The sequence below is a fragment of the Sturnira hondurensis genome, unplaced genomic scaffold (genome assembly GCF_014824575.4).
Source record: "Sturnira hondurensis isolate 20B ecotype Veracruz unplaced genomic scaffold, ASM1482457v3 Scaffold0021795, whole genome shotgun sequence".
Lineage (NCBI taxonomy): Eukaryota > Metazoa > Chordata > Mammalia > Chiroptera > Phyllostomidae > Sturnira > Sturnira hondurensis.
In genome coordinates, this window is record NW_028094426.1 from 11,353,071 (window position 1) to 11,365,166 (window position 12,096).

Sequence of the window (12,096 nt, forward strand, 5' to 3'; positions counted from 1 at the left end):
CAGAATAGCAATTGTCCCTTTTTATAGAGAGATGACTCCTGGAATATAGTGTTCAGTTTCTGGACACCTCTAAGCCAGAGAGATTTAGATCAACTAGAAGGAGTTGGGCAAAAATGATTAAAGAAATTAAAGAAAGCATTGCGGGACATTATTTTTCTCTTGCCTGATCTTGTCCCATCAACCATGTGACCTGCTGATAGGGACTAGCTTGTAGTTGTTTGGTTAATTATATCCAAAGTGTGTTTCCTTATCCACTGTTGTAGACACTGATATTCAATGCAGGTGTATTTTTTTGACACTGACTTAAATTCTCATACCCTAATGATGTCTAATAAAATATATACATTTCACTGGGCCAAAAAAGCACATGTAGGAAAGTTTAAGAGAAGTGAGGAAAGGGAGACATTCATTGTACGTAATTATTAGAGAACCAATACCAGCCTGAAATGCTGCTGAGGATGAATTTGGCTGTAAGGCTCAGAAGCATTAGTGAAAGTTTTTCCGGGTATCTGTGGTGTATTGTGACCATGTAGATGAGATCACAAACCAAGAATTGGTCCAATATGATCCATTAAATCCATCGCTTCTTGCGGGTTTTACCACTAACCGAAAGACCCAGATACTGATCCAATGGCAGAAAATGTCTTACAGTCTCAAAAGTTCACGGGCAAGAAGCTGTCCTTTTCACCTGTTGGAGTGGAAGTAAGCCTTGACATGCCCATGAAGGAAACAGAGATGCATAGGCACAGCTTCCTACTCCTCCCCAACCTAAGCTGTGGCTGTCTGAAGGGAGGTCCTCATCTGTAATTTGTTTCCAAAAAAAATACATATTACATGAGTGAATACATATGTAAATTAACTAGAATCTCTTTGTGCTCTGTTTTAACCTTGAGCGCTGGTTTTTTACTTCCTTCCCCAGAGCCCTTCAGCGCTGATGTCTGGGTTATGATGTTTGTGATGCTGCTTATTGTCTCGGCTGTGGCTGTCTTTGTCTTTGAGTACTTCAGCCCTGTGGGTTATAACAGGTGCCTCGCGGACGGTAGAGGTAAGGCCATCATGACCATTGCATTTTGGCAGTTTTCTTGTTCTCAGTCTGCACCCTTCATTTGCCACCTGCCTTTTCCTTAATTTACCCGTTTGTGGAAATGAACCCTCAGCCTTGTCAGCAGCTTGATCACTCACTAGAAATACCCCAGTGAGAAGTTAGCTTGAATCTCTATGTCCCCTCCCTGGTTCAAGCCTGACACCAAACAGTTCCACCCCTAGGAAAATGAGAAGAAAGCTGGCAGGAGATGCATGTCCAATAGCGCACACATGTAAGAGGAAACTTTGATAACCTTAGGCTAAGAGCAGTCCGTCTGATGGGAGGGACTAACAAGTCAGACTAAACCCAAAAATTAAGAACAAGGAAAAATAGGCTGCTCCAGAAGATAGAAGGATAGTTATGGCTGTAAAGAGTTTGCCCTGGCCAGTATGGCTCAATTGATTGGACTGTCATCCCTTACACCAAAAGGTTGGGGGTTCAATTCCCGGCTGTAGATTTGATCCCTTGTCGAGGCATATATGGGAGGTAACCAGTCAATATTTCTCTCTCACATCAATATTCCTCTATATCTCTCCCTAACATCAATAAGTATATTTTAAAAGTCTTTAAAAAGAGAGTTCTCCGTAGCCAAAGGATCACCACTGAGGTGCCACCTTTCTGGAGCACGTGTCCCGCTCTGACCCTCTGCCACTTGGCTGTCTGATGAGCAGCAGCCAGGAGACGATCAGTCTCACCCACCGCGCCACTGCGGGCCGCCCGGTTTCCGGGTGATGTGGGTCCGGAGATGTGAGGGCCGCCCATGTGTTTGAGGCATTTATGAGATTTCACAAAACGTTCACGAGCTTTATGAAAGGGGCATGGGATCCTTGAAAATAGGTCTTCTAAAACTTCCTGAGAACTCCAGGGTTAAAAAATATTATACCTTTTCTGAGTCTTCTCCCATTCCGAATGTGATCTTTATCCTGGAACTTATGCCTTCCAGATGAGACATTCTTAGATTCTTAATCCTGGCAACACGGAAGAATTATCTGTGGGACCCTTAAAAAGCAAAGGTGCATGGACACCACTTTTGAATATTCTGATTCTCTAAGTCCAGGGGGCTTGGGCCCTTGTATATTTCAAACTAGTCGTTCTGAACCTCAGTTGCGTGTTAAAATGACTACCCACCCCACGCCAATTTAAAAAGACTCTCTAGAGGCCGCTGCATTTGTAAAGGCTCCTCTAGTGCTTCTGTTGACTTCACAGTCCAGGCTGCGACCCAGCACTGCACTGACGTGTCTCCAGGTGCCGACCCACCTTCTTATTTGGTGTGTGCATTCTGGGTGGAAGTTTGGAGCTCTCCACACATGGTATAACTGGAGCTTTCGGCCTGTGCCACAGGGTCATCCAAAAGCCACGACCTGCTGCTCCCTGTCCGGATGGGCACCAGTAACAAGACATCTAGAAGCTCACTGATACATACATGTGTTGGCAATGTCAAGAAGTGAAGTTAGTGTGCCCCTTCCCCTACACTGGGAGAAAATCAAAGAGGCCCAAATTCAGAGACAAAATTCAGAGCAAGGGCTCACTTTGTAATTACTCACTTTACCAAATGATGCTTGTCTTCACAAAGGAATACAACGTGAGACCACTTTGAATATCAAGTCTCCTTGAGGCATTTTACAATATATAAAACTTTGATTTGTAAACATCCCTTTAGTTACACATCTGTTCTGTGAAATAAGGTCCATACACACAGATGTGTGTGCACAGTTAGATATCAGGCTCAACATGTGTAGTCACCAATGATTTAGGTGGCTGAGCAGATGCTATCAGGATCACAGATAGTGTTGTAAGACCTGTGCTAATGTGTTGTAAAACTGTGCAGGCAGCTGTTCATTTCTGCAGTGGAGGGGCTACGTGCAGACCTAGACATCAGGGGAGATTTTGTTATCGCCAAGCAGAGAAAGCCGTAAAATTGCAAGAAAATTATCCGCAAAAGTCTTGACATTATCTGTGTGAGGATGGTGGGAGGAAGGTCAAAGACAGCCTTCCTCCCTGCCCACAGATACATGTGGCAAAGCCAGGGGACTATGACAACCTCTCTGGGCTTCCTGCTACTGTAGGAAACCATTCGGGAAGTTTGGCATTAGAATGGGGTCAGAGTTGTCCTTGAAATATTCAGTGCTAAATGCTCGATGCTAAAGAAAAATCAGGATAAAATACATTGGAAGCCAATCAGCATCAGTGTGAATAAAATTGGAGGAGGTCTAAGGCAGTTGTAGAAAAAGACCCCACCCAGTTCTTGCTGGTATTATTTGAAGTGGAAATACTTTTTTGGTAGATACAAATATAAGTTTTAGGAACAGTGGGAATAGGGATGTGTGTGGGCTACAATGATGCAGTTGCCTGTGTTATTCTGATTTGATATGATCTTGAGGATTGAGATCTTGGGGGCAGAAAGCTGGCTCCTCCGGTGCCCTCTCTGAGTCATGCCCATTAGTTGGAGCAGGATTCCACACACATCCCAGGCCTCTGGTCTTTCTCTTAAGAAACTTTCTTATGTCTCCCTGGGGGTCCCAGGAGAAGAGAGATACAAACTCTCAACTTTAGAAGCTTTCTGTGAAAAGGCTGGGTTTAGGTGGAGGGTTTCCTCCTCTGAGGAACTTACCCGCTCTGTGTATTTGTAAGTTTCAGTAGAACCAAAGACACTGTCTTAACTTCTGTGTTTGTCTTTTATTCATTGCAGAGCCTGGTGGCCCGTCCTTTACCATTGGCAAAGCTATTTGGCTACTCTGGGGCCTGGTGTTTAACAACTCCGTACCCGTGCAGAACCCAAAGGGGACCACCTCCAAGATCATGGTGTCAGTGTGGGCCTTCTTTGCCGTCATCTTCCTGGCCAGCTACACTGCCAACTTAGCTGCCTTCATGATCCAGGAGGAGTATGTGGACCAGGTTTCTGGCCTGAGTGACAAAAAGGTAAGAGAACTATTTAAAGTTTTCTGTGTTTCCCTCAACCCCACTCTGAACCATACTCAATGTTCTCACGTACCTGTTAATTTTTCTGAATCTTTAGAATCCACAGTGCTCTCTTGTGTTTCCTTAATTTGGAGGTGGTCTTGAATGGAGGCAGAAATCGGTTCTCTGCCTGCTTTCAGTAGGTAATATAATTCCCTACTGAAATTCTATTTCTTCACAGTTGCCTTCTGATTGGTGGAAGTTTGTCACAAGTACACCGCAGGCTGCAAATGGGGGGCGTGGTATGTTAGCAGCTTTCTGAGTGCGTGGTACGTGTTGTTGGATACACTTGGGCGGCCTACCCACACGGGGCTGCTGTTCAGCGTGTTGTTAGAGGGCCGCCCCGTGCGCCACACTGAGGGCACCGGCCCATTATGGCCTTCATTCTCCTCCCAAAGGTCTGTGGCTGTGAGCTCTCCTTTTGTGCCTCTGCACACTCGTGTGTTCCCAGGGCTGAGCAGGAGGGTTGTTCTCCTTGTGTCCTGAAGAGAAGTCACTGCTATTTAACTTGGTGATTGCTCTGTATGGTGCTGATGGATCGGCTGGTTCCATACCAACCGCAGGCCTCCCTGCTGGCCTGTGCAGTGGAGAGAAGGAAGGTGTCTGCTGGTTTCCATCTTTTCTGGGTGCAGATGTGCAAAACCCGTTCTGAACGCATCCGACTCTCTGGGTCTGCTGGAAGCATCACAGTTTCCATGGGAGTCCTGCCTCCCGAAACCGTAATAACCAGGTGGTCCAAGACTAGTGTGATAGGAGCTACCTTCATGGAGTGTCCGGTAAATAATTCTGGAGGTTTTCATTTACAATAAATTTTCTAGTCTGTGTTTCCTTAAAATTTAGGAAGTATTGATTTCCTGCTCCTTCCACCATGATGGAGCTATGACATATAGGCAAATGTGTATTTAGACCAGATAGGTCAGACAATGAATGATTTATCACCACATGGGTGAGGTTTCCCAAAGATAAAACCTTAAGCACTTAGGAAATGGTTTGAGAAGAGTGAAAAAAAGGACTTATTCTAGTTGGGGACTCGATTCTGAGTTCGCCGTCTGCTCGTTGCTACTCACCACGAACATTCAACAGCATGTGAGGAAGATTAACAAGTTTCTTAAGGGGATGAAACCACTACAGGTTTATATATATGACATCTATGGGCCATTCACTATGTTTACCTCCTCCTGTTATCTCATTCTCTCATTTCTCTTCCTCTTTATTTTTCTTTATTGTTCCAGAAAATATCCTCTCTCGGGTATTTCCTTCTCCCTTATTTTTAAGATTTTTAAAACTTCTCTCTTCTAACTGATGATTTATTATGTATGTATTTATATTGATTCATGTATTTACTTATTTTTGAATCTTTATTAACTTTTGTGCCTATTTCTGTGACCTGGGCCGTGGTGGGGCTACAAACAGCTACCTCCTCGAGGGTCCACACTTGGATGGGGCGTGGCAGCTGTGGGCCATGCCCGTCCTAAATCATGAATGTGGCAGAAGCATGATAGATATGTCCCCGCATATGGGTTTGTCAGAGGTGAGGCAGACCATGTCCTCACATCGGGATACAGCAGAGGCCTGGTGGATCATGTCCCCATGTAGAGCGTGGTGGGACCGTGTCTCCATGCCATAAACAGCATGGCAGAGATGTGGTGGGTCACAGCCGTCCGTGGGGCTCTGGGCTGTAGAGCAGAGAATCTATCATATTTACCACATTGTCTCCTTCAAATGTCTCTAAGAATTGCTTAGGACACTATATTTATCTTTCTCAGGCCCTCAGGGGCCAGCCAGCAACAAGTGAATGATCGCCTTTCTGAACTAAGCGTAATTGAGATGGAGGGAGATTGTTTTCCTTTATGGGGTTTGGAAAGACATGTTCTAAGCTGCTTAAACCAGCGAGACGTCAACTATCTGTCTTCCACACTGTGCTGGTTATGATCTGAAAAGTTGGATCCTGTCGGTTATTTGCTTAAAGAACTTAAGTGGCTCTACTGCTTATAGAATAAAGACAATTTTTTCATATGTGCTTTTACAGACGATTCCCCATCTGCTCCAGCTCTTCAGGCTCATCAGCCAGGGCTTCAATTCTCGCATCCTACAATTCTAGGCATCCTCAACCCCCTATGCTACCCAACCATGCCTCCAACTGTGCACTTGCCTGGGATGCTCTTCTCCTCACTTCTTCACTCACCAAACTCCTGCTGAAACCTCGAGAGCCAGATTAGAGTTCACCTCATTTGTGGAGCTTTCCTTGGCTCATCTGGGCAGTGAATCATTCTCTCATGTCATGGCAGTTATTCTTACCTTTATTATTACACTTGTCTTCCACATTGTACTGTAATAACCTGTAGTTCTATCCCTGAATGTATCTCCTTCTATCTGGCCATGAGCTCCAAAAGGTCAGGGAGCATAACTTAGTTATCATTTTTTTAAAAGTCTGTGGGGAGAGAAAGCAAGAGGGTGTATTCACTGGAGAGCCCCAGTAGAGAGCAGCACACTGAGCATTGCAGGCAAAGATAGCAGCCAGAGAGCCGGAGCCTGCAACAGCTGCTGAGTTTGAAGATGCTTCAGAACGGCTGTCTCTGATTCATTTCGGAACTTTTTGCAAATGACAAAATAATAAAGTACAAGCATCCAACCAGAAAGCATCAACATAATTTACATAATTATAGAAAATATTTTAGTAACTAATGACATAGAACTACATATCAGGGTCAGGAACAGTAATATAAATCAGAGTTTTCTGAAAATACACTTAAAATCTCAAAATTCTTATTTATTTATTTATTTATTTACTTCAAAACACCTAAAGAAAACAAAATCTTGGGACTGACTTTGCATAAAAAGAAGTAAATTCTTGAATTTAGAAAAATAAAGTCACAAAAACAATAATATTGAGAATAGGAATTAGGTGATTTTGAAGATTTTTTTCAAAGTAATTGGTTTTTTTCCAGGAAAATAACATTTAAAATGGAGAGAGGTTCTTAAACTTGTTTTAACTGTGATGGATGACATAACTTCTATCAACTCAGATCAAATGATAAATATTTTAGAATTATGATGGAAGATATTTGCAACCATTACATTTATATATTTTAAAGAAATTATTTTCCATGTTATGGCAGAAAAATATTATCCTATTTTATTTACATTAACATACAAAATCAGAATGTTCAGAGTTAAATTCCTGTTAAAGCCTGGTAGGGGGCTGCTTTTTACTGGATGACTGCCTTTTGCAATGGCACGTTCCTTCAGGGATTCAGAATTACTCCTCTACTCGCTGTGACTAAGTATGGTTGCAAGTTCTAACATTTAGCAGCCCTACTGTACCTTCTGTCGGCTCCCCCAGTGGAAGGAGGAGGTAAGGAAGCTGGCGACACCTTTCTTCTCTTAGCAAAGAGCCCACAGTGCTAATTCTCCCGTTTCTCGCCTGTCCAGATGGATTTCCCCCTTTGCAGTCTGCCAACCACAGTGTGGGTGGAGAGAGCTTGGCCAGGTGAAAGACGGGACGTATTTGCTGGGTGCTGGGTATATTAAGTATGTTACATATATGTTATGTGTATAATCTTCATACAGGTATGATTACTCCCATTTTACAAATAAAGTCATTGAGACTCTGGGAAGTTTAGTGACTTCCCTAAAGTCACACATTATCAAGAGACAGAGTCAAGGTTTGAGTCTTTGTGTGTCTGGCTCTAAAATCAATGTGCCAGGATGTCTCCTTTGTGGCTGATCTGAGACAAAGCCATGGCATAGCTAAGGATTGGTATTGACACCCCAGTCTCGCTTTCTCATTCAATTCCCTAGACTCTTATTTATTTCTGTATCAGTCCCACTGCCCAGCCCTTCCCAGGGCACAGCACACCACCCCTACCGGGGCTACTGCTATCCCTGCTTCTATCCCTACTGCTATCACTGGTACTAAAAACAGCCATCATTATTGTTAACATAACCTCAACAATAACATAACCTCAACAATTTTTTCAGCTCTTACGAGTCAGGCATAACGCCAAATACATCCCATAGATTACCTTGTGTAATGGTGCTATTAATATCCTCATTTGTGCGTGAGAAAAACTAAAGATTGGGGAGGTTAAGTGACTTGCCCTTCTGACGTTCCTGGCTGCCCATCACCCCTAAACAGTGAGCCCCTTTCAGCACCAATGGTGTTTCCAGTTAATGCCCTCTCTTTCTACCCTCCCATCTACCTTGTCGACGTTTAACAAGTTAGATCCTTTTCCTCTACTAAAAAGTAACTATCTGGTTAATGGGTCCATAATAATGAGAGAGTATTTTCATTCACATTTGCACTTTACATAATGTCTTTCAGAGGCATTACTTTAGACAGAGAATAATGGTGATTTTTAGTGGCTGGGCAAGCTAATGGCCCTTAAGTTTACTTTAGTCTGGGCCTCCTAGAACCCTGAGATTGAAGCCAGTGTTGGAGAGTGAAGGAAGGGTGGCAGCAGGAAAAGCAAGGTCAATTATGAAGTCAAGGTGAAGATGACCTGCAGGGAGGCAAAAGCTGCGAAGGTCACTGGAGGCTGCCCTCTGGCCATCATGCTCCCGAGGTCATGTGGCTCTGTCCTGCTTCACACATCCCTACCACCAGTGGGACCTTCCTACCACCAGTGGGACATGTACCCATATTATGTCTTGCAGTTCTTTTCCGTAAGGAACTAGAGGAACTTTATTAACTTGAAATGTCACAGAGGTACTTACCTAGTTAGTGAGGGAAGGCATCTTTGCCGGCAACATTGGAAGTACAATTAGGACGGATTAGCACTGCCTACTAACGTCCAAGTGAGGACCCCATGGCTGTCCTACGTAATGTTTATTTAGAATTTCTGAGAAGTCCCATAGGGTCTGTAAGTCCTCTCATATCCTTTTACAATATGAGCAGGGTATGACTGATTAATCCACATGCAAACAAATAAGTAAATAGGCATTTCGGAAGAAAATCAGTGTTTTACACCACAGCTACACTGAAATGTTTGGATGGTATCTGAGCATGTGTGAGGAAATGGGCCCTGTTTTCCACTGGACAAATGTGTTTTTCTTGCCCTATTAACTTCAGGCTGAAAGCCAGTGGGTGACAGCTGACCTCAAGCCTGATCCGTCACAACCTGGTCCCGGCCCAGACCATCTTGGTCAGCCCATGGAATACATGGCTAAAAATAGCTTACTAGGCATGACTAACTAGTGGGGAGCTAGAAATGAGGGTCTGGGCAGGACCCCCAGGTAATTGAGCAAAACAAAAGGGTATTATTTATAGTGTCTGGAGCTGTCAAGCCACTGGTCATCTTGTAACAGCTGGTCAAGAGCAGGTGACAATAAAACCCTGGGAGTATACGTGGTACAGAACATGTGTGTGGGGCAAGGGATGCCTGCCCCTTTGTCTCTTACTTAGCAGAGCCAATCTGACCCTGTGCATGGACTGCTGCCCCAGATACCGAGGCTCCCTCCTTCCTCCAAGGGTGGCCTCCATCCAGATGGATCCAGAGCAAAGCCCCAGGGCTTGGTCAGTCCAATGTCTGTCAGTCAGGGTCACCTATCACCACTTCTCTGGCTTTGTTTGAGAATGAGACTACTTACGTCTCCTCAACAGGCCCTCCTGAACCCTGCTTCCTGTCTGTCTTGACGGAGGCAGGAAGTCCTTGCCCTCCGCTCAGCATCCAGTGGAGCTGAGCAGTGATGGCTCCCAGTCCCAGGACCCAGATGCCCCAGTGCTGATGGCTGTGCTCCCGAGGGGCCCCCGAGTCCTCTTCTCCTTTTAGTGCAGCCCTTCCCCACATTCGGCCTCACTCTGCTCTCTTCTCCTTGCTTTCTGACACTCTGTGACTTCCCACACAGGATGCCTCACCTCCCAGCTCTGCTCTGTTGTTGGGGACTGTTGTGGGTTGAATGGTGGCCCCCCCAAAAGATACAGCCACATCTTGCCCCTGGAACCTCTGAATGTGGACCTTATTTAGAAAAAAAAAGTTATTTGCAAATGTAAGTAAGTTAAGGATCTTAAGATAAGATCATCCTGGATTATTCAGATTGACATTACATGCAGTGACAAGTGTCCTTACAAGAAAATGGCAGAGAGAGATTTGACACAAAAGAGGAGAAGGCCATGGAAAGGCTTATGGCTACAAGGAATGTCTAGAGTCACCAGAAGTTAGAAGGGCCAAGGAATGGGTTCTGCCCTCCAGCCTCTGGAGGGAGCACAGCCCTGCCAACACCTTGATTTTGGACTCCTGACCTCCAGAACTCAGTGGGAATCAATTTGTATTGCCTTGAGCCACCACGTCTATGCTGATTTGTTACGGCAGCCACAGGAAACTAGCCACACTAACTACTACTGACTCCTTTTGTAAGCTGTTCTCCGAGCTCGGTGCACCCTTCAGACTTTGGTGCTTCTCCTACTCCTGTCCGTCTCCTTCACCCGCCACCCGGCCCACCCTCCCAGTGGGTGTTTCTTACAGCAGGGTCCAGTTCAGTTCCTCTTCTCAGTAATCGCCTTTGCTCAGAAGAACTTATCTACACATCCCACCAAGGACTTGCAGAGACCCGTTTTATGCACAGAAAGAGTCTTCTCCATGCTGGGTAATTTTAGAGAGATCATAAAAACCTAAAGGCTGTCATGTGCTCCCTTTTGCTCTGTCCTTGGGCCTGATTAATGATAGCTTCTCACAGTATGTAGCATGTTATTTGTGTGCACACTTCCCACACGACCTTCTTCTAGACCTCTTAGTAGTGCTGTCACTGGCAAAGGGGATTGAGGACGTGTTTCTGTGTGATGTATTTTTACACAACTCTTTTCTGGGGAAAATATTACTTATGCACCCCTCTCATATTCTGGATTGTGCTGTGTTGTTCAAGTCACAGGACTGGAAGGGACTTTACCTGATTACCAGGCAGAAGTGACACTTTTTATCATCAAAGGCAACCAGGTGACTTCTTCATGTAGATGAACATGTTACACAGACAGGAATGCACAGTCAACATGTGTGTCTGTCCTCCAAAACTACATACAGATAAGAAGATACCTGGGTAATTAAGAACTTGGTACTTAAAAAGCTGCATGAGGAACACCAGTTTCCCATGTGCACTGAACACAAGTTTTTCAAAGTAGACCCCAGGAAAGTTGTCTGTCTTACATAGAAAAAGAAGAAAGATTTGGCTTATTTTGCTGACATTAGTGGAACCATTTTTGTAAAATGAAACAAGGTGAAAAGTAAGGGAGGGAGGAAGGAAAAAAAGCATCAAAATCCAATCTTGGGATTAATCAGCTTTGTATGACTGTTTTTGGAAAGGTATTATTATGCAAGATATTAAAGGAATGGAAGCCTTCCTGGAGCCATAAAACATTTTTAAATGTTAGTGTACAAACTAGTGTGAGTACAAATGCACAGTTTCCCCACCTGCATTGAATTGAACTGGGCCCTGAATGAAAGACAGCAATAGGCAATGAACAATTCTGGTTAATAAACATGAAAACGTAGCACAGTGTGTGCCTTTGAGCTTCAGGTTCTCTGATGGTAGGAGAGGCTAGGGGGAATTTCTTCACACTGGCCAGTTCATCGGACTTTCCTGTGTGGCCTCCCCTTGGGGCCTCTCCCCATCAGGCCTCCTGTCCCAGGTTGGGAAGAGCAAGTCGCTCTGGGGACAGCCAGAGAGGTTCAAATCCACTCACAGCCAACTCTCTTGTTTTAAGAGAAGAGAGCTGTTCCATTTAGCTGACTGTTGAAGGCAGTTTCTTCATTCTGAAGTTTCTTTGTATCAAAAAAAAGAATTCCTCAACATCCTTTTCTTACTCATGAAAACAAGAATTAGAAATAAGTGGTTTAGTGCAAGGGGCTAAGCTTTTATATGTTCACTAAATCTTGGCTTCTGGGTTAAGGATTTTTTTCTTAACAGTTAGTGCTTTACTTCTGGACAACTGAGTTCGAGTCCTTTGAGACAAATTAATGCATCCATGAAAATTTATATGTGGCCAAAGCCATCAGGCCTAAAATGAATCAGATTTTGGAGAGGTCAGAATTGTCTCCGTAGTGAAAACTGTGGCCCAGACT

General features: G+C 44.3%; 1 protein-coding gene across 1 annotated transcript in view; it reads left to right on the plus strand.

The window, feature by feature from the left end:
• GRIN2B (glutamate ionotropic receptor NMDA type subunit 2B) overlaps window positions 1-12,096 on the plus strand; it is a 282,849-nt gene that overhangs the window by 235,460 nt on the left and 35,293 nt on the right. The window contains exons 7-8 of the mRNA XM_037033961.1: window positions 920-1,045; window positions 3,774-4,003. Coding sequence (XP_036889856.1) covers window positions 920-1,045; window positions 3,774-4,003 — 356 coding nt within the window. The remainder of the gene's footprint in view (window positions 1-919; window positions 1,046-3,773; window positions 4,004-12,096) is intronic.